This window comes from Geotrypetes seraphini, chromosome 6, assembly GCF_902459505.1.
Source record: "Geotrypetes seraphini chromosome 6, aGeoSer1.1, whole genome shotgun sequence".
NCBI classification, from domain to species: domain Eukaryota; kingdom Metazoa; phylum Chordata; class Amphibia; order Gymnophiona; family Dermophiidae; genus Geotrypetes; species Geotrypetes seraphini.
The window spans coordinates 63,841,679-63,864,699 of record NC_047089.1 but is presented as its reverse complement, the minus strand read 5'-3'; the positions used below and the strand labels follow the sequence as shown (position 1 = coordinate 63,864,699).

Here is a 23,021-nt window from a genome sequence, read left to right as displayed (position 1 = left end):
AGTGGAGGGGCGGGAAGGAGCGGGAGGCAGCAGCGCCCCGAGCACCTCCTATCCATACTATGCCACTGTACAAACAGTATACCATTTTGCAGTATACTTCCAGATGGCTTGCAATCTTGATATATTCATTTTGGAGGTAAAGCCTACAAAACTGAGCAAAATATCTCAGGAGAAGTTTTACCCATAACTATTTATCTTCTTTTTTCCTACCTGTTATGCCTTTCTGCATGCATTTCATCAAACCCCTGGCTTTGCCTATTGCCTTATCATCTGGATGTGTTACTTCAACATCATGTTTCTGTTTATTACGGCTCTTCAAGCAGCAACAGAACAGTTTACATAGGCAATCAATATATCATCAGATATGAACACTGCAGCATTCAACTAGGGAGATAGGAGGAGAGATGCAGAGAAATAACATGGGAAAAAGGTTTTGGGTGATATTACTGTGGGAACAGAGAAACGGAGGAAGGGAAAACCACACAGTGGAAAAGAAGGCAAATAATAAAGTTGTGCTGGCAGACATGGACAGCAGAGTCACTATAATTACAGCTTTTGCATCTTAAATGTATGACTGACTTTTAAGACTGAATTATAGGCAGCAAACCCTTGACCACTTCTCAAGCCTTCTTCCTTGTGCCCCCTCTCAGGCAAACCTTCTGCCTTGTGTCACCCCCCCCCTAAATTAACTTTCAGGCCCCTTGGAACCCCCCACCCATGATCATGACTACTTTTATACCACGCCTCCCACATGGTAAAAGTACCCCCTGCTTAGGGTTACCATATGGTTCCAGAAAAAGGAGGACGGATTGAGATAACCTGGTTTTGCTTCCATTGACAGCAATGGAAGTAAAGAAGCCAGATAGAGACATCTGGAGTTTGACTTCCATTGAAAGCAATGGAAGTAAAACCCGGATATCTCAGTCCGTCCTCCTTTTTCTGGAGCCATATGCCAGCTTCTTTTACTTTGTGTGGTTGGCAGAATCTATTGTTCTGCTTTCACTGCAGCTGTTCTTTGATGCTCTCCAGAGGCCGCTGCCCTAGGTGATTGCCTGTTCCTGCCCAATGGTTGGCTAGCCCTGACCTTGCTTTACTCCCAGTTGTTGAGGGTTGCCAATGGGTCAGGTTTTCAGGATATCCCTAATGAATATGCATGAGAAAGATTTGCTATCATCCAAAGATGTCAAACGAAAAAAAAAAACTTTATGACAACCTAATAGCCTCCAAAGCAGCTAAACTGGACAGACAAATCACCACTCTGTTATCTTCGACTACAGACTACAAAGCCTTCAGGAAAGATATTAAAACCATACTCTTCAAAAAACACATAAAACCTATCCAGTACGACCAATCCCAACCCAATATCCAACACTCTATTTACCCTTAGATCTCTCCAATACTCTTTTATCTACCAAACGTTATCTAAAACCCATAATTTCACCCTATTCTTATCTCCTAAAGACCTCCAGTTCCCTTTGGTAACTCTTTACCCAACATATATTACCTTAAAAATTCTATGTCATCGCTTATTCTATTCCTTCAAATTTTGAATGTAATTCTTGTTTTAGTTTGGATGCAATCCACCTTGAACTGCGAGGTAATGGCGGAATAGAAATCACTAATGTAATGTAATTTATGCAGATCTCCTTCATGCATATTCATTAGGGATATCCTGAACACCTAACCTGTCAACAGCCCTCATAAACTGGAATGAATACCACTGTCTTAAGGAATGTCCTTTTATTTTTTTTGCAGGTCTTCATGTTATACTACTATTAGTAATTATTTCTATAGTGCTACCAGATGCACACAGAGCTGCACAGTCACAAAGAATAAGAAAACAGTCCCTGCTCTAAAGAGCTTATAATCTAGCAGGCAAGACAGACAAACAGGATGTCATGGATACAGTTAAGGGGAACGGTTAATCAGCGGGCTGGGTTGGAGGGCAGAGGAATAGGGTTAAGGGTTGAAAGCTATATAAAAAAGGTGGGTTTTCAGTCTGCTTTTAAACAAGGGAAGGGGCTTGATGGACAAACTTGGGTAATTTATTCCAGGCATAGGGGGCAGCTAGATGAAAGGAGCAAAGTCTGGAATTGGCAGTGGAGGAAAAGGGTAACTCTAAGAGTGACTTATCTGAGGAACGGAGTTCTCTGGGAGGTGTATAAGGAGACAGAAGCGAGGAGAGATATTGAGGGGCAGCAGAATGAACATAGAAATGCACATATTTACTAAATATCCTTCTGCAATACCACTCATAAAAATAGTGAGCAGAATAACCCCAGGGCTGATTTCTTAGGCAGTCCATTAATAGTTCTAAATGAGATCAACATTTAGCACTATTTTCTATTGTCTATCACTAACCTCCCCCCCCCCCCCCGCCACCCCCCACCCATTTTACAAAACCGTAGCGTGGTTTTTAGCGCCGGCCATGGTGTTAAAATTCCTATGAGCGTTGGAGCTGTTACCACTGCAGCTGGCACTACAGTTTTGTAAAAGGGGTGGAGTCAGTTTTTAACTGTCCTTTGTATCTACCAAGTTATCCGGGTGAGATGAATATCTCTTTTGACTTTTTACTAAAGAAAGTTAGAATAAAAGAAGACAGAGTATTATTTTCAAAAATGTTAGCTCGAACAGGCAATGTCAATACAGTTGTACAGCTGCAACTAGAGGGTCTCACTCAGCAAAATCAAGGGCAACAAACACAGAACATCCATGTTATGAATAAAGAAAATCTAATGATTTGTCAGGTTACTTCTGATGTGTCATCAGTAGGAGGCTGTTTAAAAGTACTGCCATATTTTCAATTATATTTAAAATGAATAGAAACACACACATTTATACATGCTTAAACTTCACATTGAAGGAAAAAGAAAATAAAAAATCTAGCTGTGTATTTTGTCTTCAATTTTTCCCTCAAAAGCTACCCTGTAATGCATCTCCTTTGTATTAATTTAAAACTCGGGCTTTTTGTTTCGTGGGAGAGGCCAAGTATGACAGATTGGAGGGTCAGGTGAGACCTCCTGTTTTAAACGCAGCTCATGGATTTTCCTTGCATTCGTATTCAAGCGAGTATGTTCCAAGTAGAGCAGCAGCTGCATTTATGGGGGGGGGGGGGGTTAATAGCTTTAATCAGCAACTCCTACTCTCTTGGCCCCCCCCTTCTGTCTCCTAATATCACACCAATGATTATAGCATGACTTATTCTCGGAGGCTTTTCTTAACAATAAAACATGTCTGTAGAACAGGGGTGTCCAATGTCAGTCCTCGAGGGCCGCAATCCAGTCGGGTTTTCAGGATTTCCCCAATGAATATGTATGAGATCTATTAGCATACAATGAAAGCAGTGCATGCAAATAGATCTCATGCATATTCATTGGGGAAATCCTGAAAACCCGACTGGATTGCGGCCCTCGAGGATCGACATTGGACACCCCTGCTGTAGAGGGTCCAATGATTAAAGAGTGACATAGATTTTTAACAAACATATGGAGCAGGGGTAGGGAACTCCGGTCCTCGAGAGCCGTATTCCAGTTGGGTTTTCAGGATTACCCCAATGAATATGCATGAGATCTATTTACATGCACTGCTTTCAATGCATATTCATTGGGGAAATCCTGAAAACCCGACTGGAATACAGCTCTCGAGGACCGGAGTTCCCTACCCCTGATATGGAGCCATTGTTTTACAACATGAAAGGTATGTTTTACCTGTCTAGAGGGGTGTTTCACTTTGCAGTAGCTGAAAAAAAGAGGTTTTGCCTTTATATACAAAACATACATATGGGGGTCTTTTACTAAGGCGCGCTGGCCGATTATATTATGGACTCCTTTAACTAAGCTGTGCTAGCGGTTTTAGCGTGCGCTACACAGCCGTGTGTGCTACACGCTAACGCCTCTATAGAGCTTGTGTTAGTATTTTTCATGTAGTGCGGGGTTAGCGTGCGCTAATCTTGAGTAAAAAGAGCCCTATATTTGGTGGACGCGTTAACATTTAGCGTATGCTAATATTTAGCGCGTGCTAAATCGTCTAGCATGCCTTAGTAAAAGACCCCATATTTAGGCAGATACAAAAATGCTCTCTCTCTCACACACATTCTCTCATCCTCAAAAGCACACCTATGCTTTGTTGAAAATACAATATAGAGACCATTTCTGGATTATAAATTTTGCATTTACATTCATTATGTCCATTTAAAATGTCTTTCTAGAGAACTCAATGCATCTGGGGCCAGGTGTGGAAAATATTTTCCTAGGGATACAAAACATGAAGCGTCTGGCCCCCCGAGTCTCAGTGCTGCCCTCTGCAGGTAAGTTCCATGGCTGCATATTTCAGAGCTGCAAAAGCTTTCTTGTAGGACAGAAATGATCGGAAAGGTCATTTCTTTTTCTAGAAGACAACCTGATTGTTTCGGACGCTACAAATGACGTCTCTCACGCAAGCAGGTTTAGTTTTGTCAGACTAATGGGTGCACTTTGCAGGGATACTCACCGTACAGTATGTTTAGCATGGAAACCGGCATGACAAGAAACCCCAGCAGTATATCAGCGATGGCAAGGGACATCAGAAAATAATTGGTAGCGTTCTGCAGCTTTTTCTCCAACAACACAGCCAGAATGACCAGTATATTTCCGGCGATGGTTACCACGATGACGGTGACAGTCAGCAGGGCTGGCCAGTTTTTAACTGGGGAAGCCGCGCTGCCCTCGGAAGAGAGGTCCGTGAGGTTTTCGGCGTCCGCGGTCCAGTTGATTCTGTCCGAAGCGTTGGCCCCTCCGGCTTCCGCGTCGCTCAAACAGCCTCGCTCGTCGGGACTGGTTAGGCGGAGGAAGGAGCTCGTGGTGACATTCGGAAAGTTCTCCCCTTTGCCCCAAATATCCATGGCCAGGCTTGAACTTTGCGAGGAGAGATGGCGAAGGAATAGCGGCGAGCAGCCTTTGGCCACCATCACTCTTTCAGGGCCCGCGCCGCGCAGAACCGAACCCGGTCCGCTCCGCTCGTCCCGCTCTCCATGTCCTGGGTGTCTCTAGAAACCGAGCAAGTGCAAACTCCTTTTTAGCATCAGGCGGAAACGGGCAGGCGCGTTGGAGGCAAAGATTCGGGGCATCTGAAGTTTCAGAGAGCCAACCAAGTAGCCCGGCTTAAAAATAAAACAGCTTGGGTGCCGGCACTTCCTCCTGGACCGTCTCTGGCTGTCCATTAGTACTGGATCTAGGAGAGGAACGCAATTTTAAACGCAACAATATTAAACAAGACAAGGAAACGATAATTGGAGACCCCTACCAGTTCTAAACGGTTTAAGAAAGTTAGTTAATTTGGCTCAGTGTTTATACAATAACACAACTACAGGAATTCTCTAGATCGTACTTAAATTTAATCTCGGATTTATGCTACCAGTGCACTCACTCGGTTTAAGAAAGTTAATTTGGCTCAGTGTTTCTGTATACAATAACTAGGGATTCTCTAGATCGTACTTAAGTTTAATCTCGGATTTATGCTATCAGTGCACTCACTCCGGCTTAAGAAAGTTAATTTGGCTCAGTGGTTCTAGAATTGTTTCTTTATACAATAACAACTACAGGGATTCTCTAGATCAGTGGTTCCCAACCCTGTCCTGGAGGACTACCAGCCAGTTGGGTTTTTGAGATAGTCCTAATAAATATGCATGGCGCAGATTTGCATGCCTGTCACCTCCATTATATGCAAATCTGTCTCATGCATATTTATTAGGGCTATCCCGAAAACCCGATTGGCTGGTGGTCCTCGAGGACAAGGTTGAGAACCACCGCTCTAGATCGAACTTAAATTTAATCTCGGATTTATGCTACCGGTGCACTCATTTTAAGCCTTAGGGGCATCCTTAGCACTTAACTTTTTGATTTCCCTGTTTATTTACAGTGATTATGTTGATGTGGAAGCCTGGCTCTAAATTAAGGACAGAAATTGTACGGTTAGCTATTAGAGGTTATAATGGCTCCTTAAACAACACGCATGTTAAAGCAAACAGCAATAAACTAGACTAGAACAAGCTTTCAAGGAGTATAATGCAAGACTAACCTCCAGAAGACGGCTACAAAGCGCAGCTGCCTATTTTCTCTGGCCATGCTTGAAATAGATATTGGTGTGGTCGCGTGCAGGTTCTGTCCCCTCCGTGCTCCATAACGCAATTATTCCCTGATAGTTTTCTTGACTTTGAAACTGTGGTGCCAGCTTCTGTTCTCGTTTTCCTTCTGAGATGCGGTCAGCCCCTCCTGAACGCTTGATCAGTGAGCACGGTGTATAGCCTAAAATAAAACGAGATCATCACGAGCACTGGCCAAATGCCTGAAAAAAAGCCCCCCTCCCCCCCATGCACACTGTAAAATAATCTTCAGGCAGGGATCAATGATTCCTACAGGAGCGGAATTCTTGCTGCCTTGCCTAGATCCCTTTGTCAGACCTCCCACCAGCTGCATGTCATAAGCTGCTAGGAAGCAGCCCGCAGAGGACAGACCTCTAGCTCTGCAAGCTCCCTGCTTTGCTATTTTCAGAGTACAGGTAGAGAGAGAGAGAGAGAGAGAGAGAGAGGAAAGAGATCTCCTACAAAACTGTAAAACTCCACCAAGGATGTGCTGCAGAGGATCTAATGAATAGATCTAGAGAGTTAAATACTGTACATTCAAAGAATCAGTGGTGTGTACTTTTACTTGCAGATTTTCAAATTTCCACTTAAACAGTACATTGATTTTTGGGAGCTGCATTCTTTTTTGTATATACAAGATGTACTGTACCAAAAAGAGTTTAAGATGGGGGATGGGATGACTTCCCCGATGAGGAAAGTCTAAAGCGACTAGGGCTCTTTAGCTTGGAGAAGAGACAGCTCAGGGGTGAGGGGTGATATGATAAGAGATCTATAAAATAATGAGTGGAGTGAAAAGGTTAGAAGTGAATCGCTTGTTCACTCTTTCCAAAAATACTAGGACTAGGGAGCATGCAATGAAGCTACTAAGCAATAGATTTAAAACAAACTGGAGAAAATATTTCTTCACCCAAAGTGTAATTAAACTCTGGAATTTGTTGCCAGAGAATGTGGTAAATTCAGTTAGCTTAGCAGGGTTTAAAAAAAAAGTTCAGATAATTTCCTAAAAGAGAAGTCCATAGGTTATTATTGAGATGGCTTGGGGAAATCCACTGTTTATTTGTAGGCTAAGCAGCATAAAATCTGTTTTACTACTTGGGATCTAGCTAGGTATTTGGGACCTTCGGTCTGTCCCAGAATGACAATTCTTATGTTCTTAAAGCTAGATATGATTGGGACCAATAGCACTACACATAGGCGGTTTTGAATCCTAAAGGTTGCAGCTTTTTATTGTGAGCCCCAAATTGAAGGAATGACATTGGGCCCTCTGATTATAAATTTTGTTGTTTGCAGAAATGGGTGGCAAAGAGAAAGGGAGCTAGCTTTGTTGTGTTGCCAAAACTGAAAACAAAACCATGGATATTCATAGCACCAAGTTTACGTGTCAGGAGTTTGAAGGTACAGTTAACCTCAGAGTACTTTTGAGAAAGAAACAACAACAAATAAGTCATCAGCCCAGAAAAAACAACAACAAATGATCCAATTGCGTAAATGCTATCTGAAGAAAAAGCTAGAAATGCTTGCTGTTTCACTAAATGAATTACAAAATTCTTTGGCGGTGGTGCTGGTTTTCTTCACAGATATTGAAATACAAGGGGGTGCTGAAAAGTTCTCAGCCCAACCAAGAAGAGAACGGTGGATATGGTTCAATCAATGATCTGAAACAAAGTCAAAAAAACATAGAATTTTGTTTCTGCAGATTGGCACTTAACGAAATAAGATAACACTCTTTTCAGCTACAGTGGCAAAATAACGCTCAGAATTTAGGAAGTTGGTTGTTGGACTGAGAATTTTTCAGCACCCCCTTCATATGTAATAAAAGTGAGCCAAGTATAAGGCAATCAAGCCATTGTGACATCACTGATGAGGTTGGCTTTTATTGGTTGAATAAGGCATTATGACATAGTATCGGCTATGGTTACCAGAGACTGAAAGTCTTCACACTAGGGGGAGTGCTGAAAAGTTCTCGGGCCAACCAAGAAGAGAATGATGTAGATAGGATTCATTCAATGATCTGAAACAATGTCAAAAAACATAGAATTTTGTTTCTGCAGATTGGCACTTAACAAAATAAGATAACACTCTTTTCAGCTACAGTGGCAAAATAACGCTCAGAATTTAGGAAGTTGGTTGTTGGACTGAGAATTTTTCAGCACCCCCTTCATATGTAATAAAAGTGAGCCAAGTATAAGGCAATCAAGCCATTGTGACATCACTGATGAGGTTGGCTTTTATTGGTTGAATAAGGCATTATGACATAGTATCGGCTATGGTTACCAGAGACTGAAAGTCTTCACACTAGGGGGAGTGCTGAAAAGGTCTCGGGTCAACCAAGAAGAGAATGATGTAGATATGGTTCAATCAATGATCTGAAAAAAATATCAAAACATAGAACTTTTTTCCTGCAGATTGGCACTTAATGAAATAAGATAACAGTGGCAAAATAATGCTAAGAATTTAGGAAGTTGGTTGTTGGACTGAGAACTTTTCAGCACCCCCTTCATATGTAATAAAAGTGAGCCAAGTATAGGACAATCAAGCCATTGTGACTGGATAAAAAACAAAAAACATTCATAGGACTGAAATCTGACTACACATTTACAGTACATTGGTACCTCAAAAAGAAGGTTGCCCCTAACTGATGTACCCCTGGTCTCAACAAAAGGAACTGTGTATCTTTCAATTCCAATAAACGTTCCATCTAAAGAATCTCTCAGGATTCTCCTCACAGCAAAAATGAACCAAAAATCAGAAAACTGAAAATAAAAAAAAAATAAAAAAAAATTACACAACCAAACCCTCCACTTCACAATCACCATATAACAGCCAACTTCTACAATTCGTTGGCTCTGATTGCTGTGCAATAATTTCACGTAGCTTTTCAGGGTCGTCACATTGAGAGGTTCTGTTAGCATAGGTTATCTTCATGATCACTGGATAAAAAAGACCAAATTTTGCCCCAAGCTGCCGCAATTGTGGTCGAAATGATAAGAATTGCTTCCTCAAATTGGCCGTTCGCCTGGCAAAATCTGGGACAAATGTCAGTTTAGAGTCCTTATATTTTAAATCTTTCCTTTCTTTAGCCAGCCATCTACATCTCTGGATATCACAAGAGACATCAGGAAATACTTGAATTTTTAACCATGAAAGAGGTCCTCTCTGTGTCAGAAAAATTAATTTAACAACCACTGTGTATCTGATACCAGTTCAAAAGTTACTACCTGGAGCTTATCACTGATTAAGTGTCAGAGGTCTCCAGGATAAGCTGAAACATCCAGAGGACCTTCCAACCAGAGTCTTAGTAAGGGGTGAGGCGTGGGGGACAGTCTGCACTGGGTGCTGTCTTGGTGAGGGGGCAGGCACCATCCTCCTCTTCACCCCCCACTCCTTTCCCATCCTGTCCCTCCTCCCCCCCCTCCCCCCCCACTTCCATATGTGCTCGCCGCTTCCCTTCTTATAAAACCAAATCTTTTCCAGAGAAGAGAAAATGGTAAAAGTAGAGGGCATAATCCGAGGTTGCAGAGAGGAAGACTCAGGAGCAATGTTAGGAAATTCTTTTTCACGGAGAGGGAGGTAGATGCCTGGAATGCCCTTCCGAGGGAAGTGGTGGAGAAGAAAGCGCTGATGGAATTCCCAAAAAGTGTGGGATAAACATAAAGGATCTTAAATTAGAAAATGAAGGATGCAAATTAAAGAAGGATGTAAATTAAGGAACTAGGACCGGAGCTGGACAGACTTGCACTGTCTGTGCCCCATGTGTTGTGATTTGGTGTGGGATGGGCTGGGGAGAGCATCAATGGGAACTCCACTAACTTGGAACATGGGGATGTTGCTGGCCAGTCTTGTGGATGATTTCCTACGGGCGGGATGGTTGGATAGGCTGGAGAGAGCTTGGACTGCAACGTCAGCATTTGGAGCCTAGGACAATTGTAGGTGGACTTTGCAGTCTGTTTTCCAGGTGTATTAAAGAAGAGACAAGTTAATTTGATCATGAATTTTTGATGGGTATGACTGGTGGTCAGACTGGATGGACTGTTCAGGCCTTTATCTGCCATCATTCATCATTTACTACGTACGTGCCTAGGGCCTGAAATGGTCAGGGGTGACCAATGAAGAAGGGCATCAACATTGTTTTTTCCAAATGGCCCCTCCAGCATTGATCGGCAACGCGGGCCCCACCCCGATCGGCAACACGCCCCCCCATCAACGGAAAGTAAGACAAGCAAGCAACGCGGGTAAGAGAGGCAATAGGAACTGTAATTGTGCAAGCGGTGCTACTTGCCCAAAGCGTCCCTCTGACGCAGCTTCCTGTTTCCACCTGGGCGCATGGTGGGGTGGGGCGGGGCAGGGGGCCCAGTGTACTTGTGTGCCTAGGGGCCCTCAATGAATTAATCCTGCCCTGTATGTACCTCTGTAACATTCCTCGTGCGAGCAGCAACCCCCAAGCTGCCATCACTTCCTGGACCCGCGCCTAGGAAATGATGTCAGAGGAAGAGCCAACGCTGGCACGACAGCAGCTTGGGAGTTGCTGCTCATGCCAAGAATGTTACAGAGGTACGGGGGAAGGGATATGGCACACTCGTGGCAGGAGGGTGCGGGAAAGGAGTGTGTGGAGGTGGGGGGCGGAGAGGAGGGCGGGGAGGAGCGCCGCCATCCTGGGCGCCTCACGCCCTCACTACGCCACTGCTTCCAACTCTTGATTTGTTTCAGAACTCTTTGGTAGAGGTAAATAATATACTCGAGGTACATAAGAACATAAGAATAGCCTTACTGGATCAGACTAATGGTCCATCAAGCCCAGTAACCCGTTCTCAAGGTGGCCAATCCAGGTCACTAGTACCTGGCCAAAAAAAAACATGCTGGGGGAGCTGGTTGGGGGGATTTGAACCCATGACCTCTGGAAGATAAGCACAGGGCTTTTACTTATTGAGCTATAGCAGCTTCCAGGTACTGGATGAACTTTCTCTAGTGGAACTTATTGCACATCTGTAATATACAAGGGGGTGCTAAAATGTTCATGGCCCAACCAACTTTCTAAATAATAATAATAATAACAGTTTATATACTGCAATACCGTTAAGTTCTATGCGGTTTACAATAGATTAAGCGAGGTACAAATTGATTGAATTTAAGAGGGGGGAAGAGGAGAGTTAATAGGACCGGAAATGCGTTGTTGAGGAGAAAGAGAGAATCACTATGGAGGAGAAAGAGGAATCACTATGGAGGAGAAAGAAGATGAGTGGGTCAGTTGTCTAGATACTTTAGGAACAGTTGAGTTTTTAGATGTTTTCTGAATTCCTCATAAGTAGTAGGCGAAAGCAGTTGATCTAGGTCTTTACCCCACAATGCTGCTTGATGTGAAAGAAGGTGTTCATGGTGTTTTTTCAGTTTAAATCTGACTTTGTTTTGCCACTGTAGCTGAAAAGACCTTAGTTTATTTTTTTAGAGTCTGCAAATTGGCATCTTATAAAACTAAAATAACACTCTTTCCACTGCTACAGTGGCAAAATAAGATTTAGGAAGTTGGTTGGGTTGAGAACTTTTCAGCACCCCCTTGTATTTCTTTGGCATTTCTTTAGGTGATACAAGCTTCAAGGGCGGAAATTTATTTATTTATTTATTTTGAACCCTATTTTCTTCACTACTTCAGCCTTGGTTCATCCTGTTCCGAGAGGCCTACGTACTTTTTTGAAGCGTGCCTTATTGTTTGGAAAGAAATCTATTTTAGTACATTGACTAGGTGCACATCCTCCTACCTTGGCACAATGGCATTCCTTGATGATTTATCAATTGAAGATGGAGTGTTGTGACATTTCTGAGATGGACTCCGTTAAGGGCCATCAATTACAACTTACTTGGGAAACTTTCTGGGTCTCTTTGACCGGGTATGCTCGTAGCCATGTATTGAATATTTGACTGAGCAGTTATTTTCTTGTATTGTTTGTGACATTTGCCCCTCTGCTGCTCCATGCCTTTTATTTCTTTATATTTATTTTTTTATATATATTTCTTTTGGGTGGGGGTGGGAGAGGATTTTATGGTTTTGAAAATTTGGTCTATGCTATATTATTCTGTCTGCTGCTTTTTGATTGTGCTTTTGACCAATAAACAGTTTTGCAAATAAAAAACCCAAAATTATAATTTCTAGCTACGTTTTCCTAAGCTTCATTTCATTTCATTTCAAAGATAGCTTATAACTTTAATAAAGGCCACTTGGGCTGCCTTAAGATTTTTAATATCATTTTCTGTCTCTACGAGGGACTGCTGAAAAGTTCTCAGTTCAACCAACAAAGTTGGGACAGTCTCCATCAAGGGCTATACACAGTCCAGCAATTTTCCACTTTTTTTTTGTTCTGTATTTTTCTGACAGAACAAAAAAAAGTGGAAAATCACTGGACTATGTGTATAGCCCTCAATGGAGACTGTCCCAACTTTGTTAGTAAGGCTGAGAAATTTCCAGTGGCCCCTCATATAAAAAATCTTCTTAAATAATGCTTGCTTTTCAAAATTATCTTAATGTGTGTGGAAATTATTTTGAAATGTCAGTATATTCACCAAAGATTCACCAATGTCAGTAAATTCACCAAAGTCTGTCATAATCCTCTCTAGAGTAATCTCAGATGGGGTCACCGTAAGAAAAGTTGAGCTGGTGTAAAATCTGACAGGGATACTTTGCCCCATAGATATATTTTCCTTTCTTGGAATATGCATGTAGATTTTTACCCTGCCCGAGTCCCACAAACCACACCTCTTCGATAGCCCCTTGAAATCTAATCAGCTTCTTTGACTGGGTAACAAGAAAGCTGGATATGGGGGAGTCCCTGGACATCGTGTACTTGAACTTCAGTAAAGCGTTTGATAGCGTCCCACACCGCAGGTTATTGAGCAAGATGAGTTCGATGGGATTAGGTGAAACATTAACTGCATGGGTTAAGGACTGGCTTGGAGGTAGACTTCAGAGGGTGGTGGTGAACGGTACCCTCTCCGAAATGTCGGAGGTGATTAGTGGAGTGCCGCAGGGCTCGGTCTTGGGCCCAATCCTATTTAACATCTTCGTAAGAGACTTGGCTGAGGGGCTTCGAGGTAAAATTACATTATTTGCCGATGACGCCAAACTATGCAACATAGTAGGCAAAAGCACAGTGCCCGACAGTATGATGCAGGACCTACTCTTACTGGAACATTGGTCAAAAACATGGCAACTAAGTTTCAATGCCAAAAAATGTAAGGTCATGCACCTTGGTAGCAGAAATCCATGCAGAACTTACATCCTAAATGGTGAGACCTTAGCAAGGACTGCAGCAGAATGAGACTTGGGAGTGATCATTAGTGAAGACATGAAGGCTGCCAATCAAGTGGAGAAAGCTTCATCCAAGGCTAGACAAATCATGGGTTGTATCTGTAGAAGTTTCGTCAGCCGAAAGCCCGAAGTCATAATGTCGTTGTACAGATCCATGGTGAGACCTCATCTGGAATATTGTGTACAATTCTGGAGGCCACATTACCAAAAAGATGTGCTGAGAGTTGAGTCGGTTCAGTGAATGGCCACCAGGATGGTCTCAGGACTCAAGGATCTTCCATATGTGGAACGACTGGGTAAGTTGCAGCTATACTCACTCGAGGAACGCAGAGAGAGGGGAGACATGATTGAGACGTTCAAATATGTCATGGGCCGTATCGAGGTGGAAGAAGATATCTTTTCTCTTATAGGACCCACAGCAACAAGAGGGCATCCGTTGAAAATCAGGGATGGGAAATTTCATGGCGACACCAGGAAGTACTTCTTCACCAAAAGGGTGGTTGATCACTGGAATGATCTTCCACTACAGGTAATTGAGGCCAGCAGCGTGCCAGAGTTTAAGAAAAAATGGGATAGCCATGTGGGATCTCTTCATGGAGGAAGTTAGGGGATGGGTCATTAGAGTGGACAGACTTGATGGGCCGTGACCCTTTTCTGCCGTCATTTTCTATGTTTCTATGTTTCTATGAGATTGAATTTTTGCATGGAGAGAGTTGTTAATTGGACAAGTAGGCATGATTTGAAGTTGAATGTTAATAAGACAGTTGTTAATAGTGGGGAGAGAAAAAGATGAACCTGATTTGGAATGTATGTCTGTGATGGAGACACAACAACCAGTGAAAAAGGAGATGTTGATATTGGGAGTGTGATTAGACTCAGCTCTGACAGTGGGGTATCAAATTATGAAAATGATACAGATGGGTTATGCTCAATTGCACATGCTGTATGGGTTGAAGCCAATGTTGTTGCCTTATGATTTTCACTCTGTGGTGCAAACATTAATAATGATTAGATTAGACTATTGTAATGCACTGTATTTGGGAGTGGTGAAAACTAAGAGTAAGGCTCTACAAGTGTTGATGAACTCTGCTGCTCCATTGGCTTCCTGTTCAGCAAAGGATCCAATACAAAATACTTTCGATAATTCAGTGAGTGCTATATGATAAAGCACCTGGATGTTATCAAGAGATGTTAGAGATATACCATTCAAGAAAGGTATTGAGATCTGAAAATGCCATGAGATTTTCTACTGAGAAAGAGAGGAGCATAACATACGTAAGAGTTAGAAATTCGATGTTCTCTGTTGCAAGAGTGAATTGTTAGAACAAATTGCCAGGGCAGTTGCGATAGTGTAAGTCCAGAGAGATCTTTAAAAAGTTTTTGAAAATGCAATTATTTGTTGATGCGTTTATGTGAAATGCCTTTTTATGATAGTTAGTTTGATTGGAGTTGTGATATCATTGAAGACTAGAGGATTTAATGTTTTGTATTGATAATATCATGTGAATAAATAGGTTTTAGTCTGCAATGTGGGTAGCAGTAGCTTTTGATAGATATAAGATGTACTGTCTTTAAAAAATTTTTGTATGCTGACTGTAAACTGCTTAGTTTTGTAAGTGGTATATTAATTTGTTAAATAAATAAATAAATGGTGTGGATTTCCCCATGTAAATAGCAGTGTTCTAAAATCACCATTTATGAGTGTGCAATCTACATGTGTAAATTCTGCTCTTTGCATGTGGAGATGCTTTTAAATTGGACATCATTATGTATTCCAAAATGCTGTGATCATATCGCCTTATTGGACATTACTAGCCCTTCTAATAATTCTAAAATTTGCACATGGAATTGCACCTAAATTTGCACATGGAATTGGAAGCGCTATTTATAGAATTCATGGGTTAATGTGCAGGTTCATATACTTTGTCACACGGAAGGCTTGTTCACTAGTAGTTCCTAGATTTGCTCAAAACATAGACAGTGGTACCTCGGAATCCAAACGCCCTAGAACTCGAACGACTTGGAATTCAAACTTTTTTTTGTAGTAAATTTTGTCTTGCACATTGTATATGTGTGTTTGTGCCCCAGAATCCGAACTCTGCTTTGGAATCCGAATGCCCTGCACATTGTATATGTGTGTTTGTACCTCAGAATCTGAATGCTGCTTTGGAATATTTGTTAATATTTTACCTTAAAATCCAGTGTATTTCCTGTTAAAATTTGAGTTTGTGAGACCCAGGAATAGATTAATCCAGTTTCTATTATTTTCAATGGGAAAAATTGTCTTGGAACTCGAATGGGGTTCTGGAACGGATTAAGTTCGGATTCCAAGGTATCACTGTATTGCAGTGATTTACATAAAGTAAAATAAAGCTGCTATATTCTTATCACAGGCAAAAAAAACCTTCACTCTCGATATAATCAGTCAACCACTGAAGTAGAACAAAATGCCACAAGCACGTGTATGGCAGTCACTTATCTGAGCATATATCAAACTTGTGAATGTTTCCACCAAACCGTTGCCAATTAGATGGCTCCCAAACGTCCATTCATTTTAAAAACGCTCCTTCAGCTCCCAACAAGGAACCTCGTTTTGCCAAACTCCAACGGTCACATCAGAGTTTATGTTGGAAATTACTTCAATAGCTATGAAGAAAATTGAGTTTGTTTTCAATAACAATTTTTACCATAACCTCGGGAGTAGCAATGGGAGCAACTTTTGCCCCTTAAATCACCAATTTATTCATGGCAAAGTTTGTAGAGACGAGGGTGTATTGCACAGAAGGTTTTGAATATGTGAAAATGTAGGTTAGATTTATTGATGACATTTTTGTCTTGTGGACTAGAACTGTGGATTGTTTACATAGATTTGTGGACCAGTTGAATTCCTGCCACCCTTTTTACTAAGGTGCGCTAACCGATTAGCGCATGCTAATCGATTTAGCGCACCTTAAACGCTAATGCGTGCATGTTAGTCTGTGGACGTGCTAATCGGTTAGCGCACCTTTGTAAAAGAGGGGGTAAGTTTGAATTGTTGTATCACCCTACAAAGATTCATTTCCTTGATGTGAAGATCAGTGAGAAAAACTGTCGTTTTGCAACAACCGTATACCATAAACTGACTGATCAGAACAATTTCTTGCATTATTCTAGCATACACCCTATACAGTACAGTTAAAGAACAGCCTTCCCTTGTCTCAATTTTTGCGTTATAGATGCATTTGCCATACAGATAAGGAATTCTGTGAACAAGCAAGTGTACTGAGTGCGAAATTTACTGATAAAGGTTATCCAGAATGGTGATTAATAAGGCCAAAAAAAAAATAAAAATGAGAGCATTCTTTAATCCAAGAGAGCAGTTGTTAATGTATAGAGCGAAGAAAGATGAAGTCTATACAATTCCTTGCATATTGAGGTATTCCTTGTTATCACCTGAGATTGGGAGGAGTATTAAGAAATATTGGAAATTATTATACTCATAAGAACATAAGAATTGCTGCTGCTGGGTCAGACCAGTGGTCCATCGTGCCCAGCAGTCCGCTCACGCGGCGGTCCTCTGGTCAAAGACCAGCGCCATAACTGAGACTAGCCCTACCTGCGTAAGTTCCGGTTCAGCAGGAACTTGTCTAACTTTGTCTTGAATCCCTGGAGGGTGTTTCCCCCTATGACAGACTCACATGATTGTTTTAAAGATAAAGAGTGTTTATTGGCATACAGCAGGGATCTTAATCTAAAAGAACAACTGTGTAAATTGGATGCATGGCCCTCACCACTAGAAGAAGATAAGGGTCATTTTAAGTGTGTAATGTATGCCCGATGATGATCAAAGGATTGAACATTCAAATTCCCAATAGTTTCAAGTTTATGTAAAAGTTTGATTAAATCACTTTTTCAGAATTTCAAAGCGATGTTCAATATAAACGGGGGAGACAAACAAATTGTTTTGGTAGACAATGACATAAACATGGACAAGTATACTCTATTACAGGGCTGCCCAAGTCCGGTCCTCGAGATCTACTGGCAGGCCAGGTTTTCATGATATCCACAATGAACATGCATGAGAGAGATTTGCATACCAAGAAGGCAGTGCAGGCAAATCTCTCTCATGCATATTCATTGCGGATATCATGAAAACCTGGCCTGCCAATAGATCTCGAGGACCGGTCTTGGGTAGCCCTGCTCTATTATAAAACAAGAGGGAAACGGGAGGAACTACAATCAATATAGGAAAGAGAACTTAAAAGGAAAAACCATAAGGATTAAACATATCTATGAGCAAAAGCCTCACAAAGGTTATGATTCGAAAACATTTAAGCCTCATAAGGATTGTGATTCAAAAGCGTCCTTGAATAGAAAACTTTTTAGTTTCCCTTTGGATTTATCTAGGATTTTTTTCTTCCCTCAACTGAGCCGGTAATAAATTCCAGATTTGAGGGGCTGTAACTGAAAAAAGGGTATTACACCTTGTGTTTATGATCCTCAGAGAAGGTATGGAAAGAAGATTTTTGCCCTCCGATCTTAGTGTTCGTGAGGGGTTATAGGGGATAAGTACGTGAAGGGTTATAGGGGATAAGTTCATGAGGGGTTATAGGGGATAAGTTCGTGAGGGGTTATAGGGGATAAGTTCGTGAGGAGTTATAGGGGGATAAGTACTCTTTCCAAGAATAGTGGAGCTGTAAACATTTGTACCTTAAATATTATTAAAGCTGGTTTGTAAGTGATTCTATGATTTGTAGGTAACCAGTGGTCAAATTTCCTTTTTCTTATGATAATTTTTATTGCAGTGTTTTGAATTATTTGTAATCTTCATATTTCCTTTTGTGTGATTCCCTTATAGAGTGAGTTGCAGTAATCTAGTTTAGATATTAATAACAAGTGTATACAGAGGGTGTGTCAAGAAAGTTTGCCAGAGATCTAATCATTCACAGTCTTTGAGAGAAACTTCTGTCTACTGCATTGATTTGATTGTGATAATTAAGCTCGGATAACTTGTGGATCCTCCAATGTGATAAACATTTTGTATTGCCCTTGTCTCCTTTGTTATATTGATTATACCACGCATAAGGAGAAACGGAAGTGGGGAAGGGACACTGGTCAAACCACTGTGTAGATAATTATGTTCATTTGAAATGTTAAATAACAGTTAAAATTTGCACAAGTATACACATAGATAAAACAAAAAGTGGCAGGCAAGTAAAGTCCTTTGTAATAAAGCATATACTGGACCCCCAATACGGTCCATGTTTCAGCCATAGGGGCCTTCCTCAGGGGTGTAAAAAGTAGCCCAGTAGATGGCACCAATAGACATAAAATCAAGCAAAACTGAGATTACTTGCAAAATTAGATTGGTTGAACACAGATACAATGTAAATCATGGCAGAATTGTAAACTGTATGACTAAACATAGTAACAATCCGTTCATGCAAGACGTTACCTCGCAAGTCTGCCCCACTTCATTCTACGAGCATTAGTAATGTTGATTTTTATGGGTCCTCAGAGGGCCACCACGCACTCAAATATATCTCATAGTGTGGGGCTTTATGCACCCTTTCGTCACTGGACCTATATTTTTATGTCTCATAAATGCTATTAACTTAACTTAGATATAAATATGCTAAAAGTACTTAGCTTAGTGACGCTAGTCGGGAGGGTAGAAAACATCAGTTGTCCAACATGTTTCGCCCAAATGACAGGGCTTTATCAAGGCTCCCTCTCCCTAGAAAAATAAAAAATATATATGTATTTTTCCTATATGCCTAGCCTTTTACCATATTACTTATATTAGGTGTACCATATTCATTATAAACTTTCAACCTCTTACCGTTTGAAATCATATTCTCCCTCCAATGCGTCAGAGACGAAATGGCGGTCACGCTTTTAGTCAGCTGTTTTATACGTATACACGACAACCACGTCCCATACTATTGGGGACGTCATTGTGTGACGTAGAGTTTGTTAAGCTTACTCCTCCCCTTTAATACTGTTTACCAGGTTAATTATACCAGACTGGATTCACAAACGTCCCCCAGAACCTAAATCATATTAATGAAGCCCATTCTAATTCATTATTTAATCCCTTAGGAACCACCGTGTTCAGGCGGTAGATCCAACGCTGTTCAGAAAAGTTTAACCTCCCCTCCCAATCACCCTCCAGCTCTTTATCACTCATACACTCTATCACTCTCCATCTTAAATGTTGGATTTCATGGTCTTTCTCAAGCCAGTGCTGGACTATAGGGGCCTGCAACGTCCTGGTATTGATACGAGATTTATGTTCATTCAACCATATGTTAATCGCCCATTTAGTTCGCCCCAGGTACACCAAGTCACAGGGGCAAACAATAATGTATACCACCCTGATCGATTTGCATGTCGTGTTTGACCTGGCTTTTACTGAATATCCTGATTGGGGGTCAGTCCATTGAGCCCCCTCCAGCGTGAGATCACACCATTGGCACTGGTGACATTTGTTGTGCTCAGCATATTCTATTGGATGTGTTACTTTCCTAAGGGTCTGACCTATGGTCTTACCCCTACGGTACGAAAATAGAGGTGGTTCAGAGAAAATCTCATGTAAGCCAAGGATATGCCAATGTTGTTTAATAAGAGAGGTCAGCACCCCCGATGCCTTTGAGAAAGGGAGAACACAAATCATCCTCTCTTCCTCCTGGGCTCGAGGTTTATCCACAAGTAGTAACTCCCTATGGGCGTATCGGGCCCTCAAATAGGCCCGTCTAATAGAACTTCTGGGGTACCCTCTCTCTAGGAACCGTTTTCCCAAATCCTTAGCTATTCTCTTAAATTCTTCTAGCGAGGAGCAGATCAGGATATTCAGTAAAAGCCAGGTCAAACACGACATGTAAATCGATCAGGGTGGTATACATTATTGTTTGCCCCTGTGACTTGGTGTACGTGGGGCGAACTAAACGGGCGATTAACATACGGTTGAATGAACATAAATCTCGTATCAATACCAGGACGTTGCAGGCCCCTATAGTCCAGCACTGGCTTGAGAAAGACCATGAAATCCAACATTTAAGATGGAGAGTGATAGAGTGTATGAGTGATAAAGAGCTGGAGGGTGATTGGGAGGGGAGGTTAAACTTTTCTGAACAGCGTTGGATCTACCGCCTGAACACGGTGGTTCCTAAGGGATTAAATAATGAATTAGAATGGGCTTCATTAATATGATTTAGGTTCTGGGGGACGTTTGTGAATCCAGTCTGGTATAATTAACCTGGTAAACAGTATTAAAGGGGAGGAGTAAGCTTAACAAACTCTACGTCACACAATGACGTCCCCAATAGTATGGGACGTGGTTGTCGTGTATACGTATAAAACAGCTGACTAAAAGCGTGACCGCCATTTCGTCTCTGACGCATTGGAGGGAGAATATGATTTCAAACGGTAAGAGGTTGAAAGTTTATAATGAATATGGTACACCTAATATAAGTAATATGGTAAAAGGCTAGGCATATAGGAAAAATACATATATATTTTTTATTTTTCTAGGGAGAGGGAGCCTTGATAAAGCCCTGTCATTTGGGCGAAACATGTTGGACAACTGATGTTTTCTACCCTCCCGACTAGCGTCACTAAGCTAAGTACTTTTAGCATATTTATATCTAAGTTAAGTTAATAGCATTTATGAGACATAAAAATATAGGTCCAGTGACGAAAGGGTGCATAAAGCCCCGCACTATGAGATATATTTGAGTGCGTGGTGGCCCTCTGAGGACCCATAAAAATCAACATTACTAATGCTCATAGAATGAAGTGGGGCAGACTTGCGAGGTAACGTCTTGCATGAACGGATTGATCTATGATAGTACTCTTCATTCAAAATATAGGTGAAGTAAGTGCCTAGGTTTTCATTAAACATAGTAACAAGACACATATGTTTAAAGAAGGGGTGTCCAACCTTTTGGCTTCCCTGGGCTGCAGTGGCCGAAAAAAGTGTTTCTGGGGCTGCACAAACGCGCAAACACTGCAGCAAGACAGAGGAGGGGAGCCAGCAAGATGGTAAACACCCGGGGGCAGCAAAGGAAAACACTGCATCGCCCTTAACCGGGGCCGCACAAAATACTTCACGGGGCTGCATGCGGCCCTCGGGCCGCAGGTTGGACACCCCTGGTTTAAAAGCTTCAGATGTGCTGTGATCAATTCTATGATCTCCACTCAGCGTAGGGGGGGGGGGGGGGATCTAAAATGGAAACTCCTTCGGAGAGAGCAGCGATTGATTTTTGAATTAAACACCGTGTGGCCATTAGGATTAAATCAGAGAATCAAATGGAATGCATTCTTTTAAAGATGTGGAAGAACATGAATAGAATTTTATTAAGAGTTTTGTGATTTGGATTTCCCGCCGACACGGAAATGATGTCATCCAATCAGGGCTTAAATGTTTGTTGACCCCTATTCCAGGCCGCCATGAAAGTTTTGTCAGTGTTTGGCTCATCTTCATTCCCCTGAAGGAGCCGTTGGAGTTCGGCGACACGAGGTTCTTTGTTGGGAGCTCACGGAGAGTTGTTAAAATGAATGAAACTTTGGGAGCCGTCTGATTGGCAGCGTTTTTCTGGAAACATTCACAACTTCAATATATACTCAGATAATTGACTGCTATATACACGCTGGTGGGATTTAGTGGCTGACTGATGATACTGAATGTTGAGGGTTTTTTTGCCTGTGATATGAATATAGCAGCTTAATTTTACTTTTATGTAAATCGCTGCAATCTATGTTTTTGAAGCTTTTTTTCTCCACTTATAAAAGCAAATCTAGCAACGACTAGTGAACAAGCCTTTAGTATATTGACTAAGAGTGTATTTTCTCTCATATTTTGTTTTTTTAACTTGCAGGTTACCATAGAAACTCTGTAAAGCATTTTGCAGTAACTTACCTGTTTGCAAGCACTAACCCGTGCATTACCTATTTAAAAAAAAATATTTTTCAGAGGGGGCGTGTCATGGAGTCTCAGTGTGGAAGCGTTAACCAGCTAGCGCACACACTAATTGATTAATGGAGGAGCATTTAGCGCCTCATAAATATGGCTATGGTTATTTTTATTTGATATACTGCCTTTCCTCCATGGATATCAAAGCGGTTTATAAAATAGTGAACAATAATCCGGTACTCTAAGCATTTTTATCCTATCTGCCCCGACAGGATCGCAATCTAACTATAGCTGGTGCTCCTGCATTAACTTTCTGCAGGTACCACATACTAATGAGAACATTAGAGCACAACCTGAAGCTAACAAAAATGAAAACCTTTAAAAGATGCTGAAGTAAGGTGCTCCTTTACCTAAGGTGCGCTAGCGTTTTTAGCGCGCGCACAAGATTAGTGCGTGCTATAGCGCATGCTAGCCGAAAAATTTCCGCCTGCTTAAAAGGAGGCGGTAGCAGCTAGCGCGCGTGGCATTATAGTGCACTCTATTCCGCGCGTTATGGCCATAACGCACCTTTGTAAAAGGAGCCCTTAGTGTGCAGTAAAATCCCATGCTATCACGAGTTAATGCCAGATTTTACCGCACTTGAGTTAAAGGGCCCCAGTACTTCTAAAATAACCTACTTTCCAGTACAGCATCGAACATTTTAATGAGCAGTG

General features: G+C 41.6%; 1 protein-coding gene across 1 annotated transcript in view; it reads right to left on the bottom strand.

Annotated features, from left to right (window-relative positions):
* Positions 1–23,021, bottom strand: part of HTR2A (5-hydroxytryptamine receptor 2A) — a 103,474-nt gene that overhangs the window by 60,273 nt on the left and 20,180 nt on the right. Inside the window, exons 2-3 of the mRNA XM_033948776.1 lie at positions 6,055–6,281; positions 4,489–5,208 (exon numbers count right to left, since the gene is read on the bottom strand). Coding sequence (XP_033804667.1) covers positions 4,489–4,945 — 457 coding nt within the window. The 5' untranslated portion in view covers positions 4,946–5,208; positions 6,055–6,281. The remainder of the gene's footprint in view (positions 1–4,488; positions 5,209–6,054; positions 6,282–23,021) is intronic.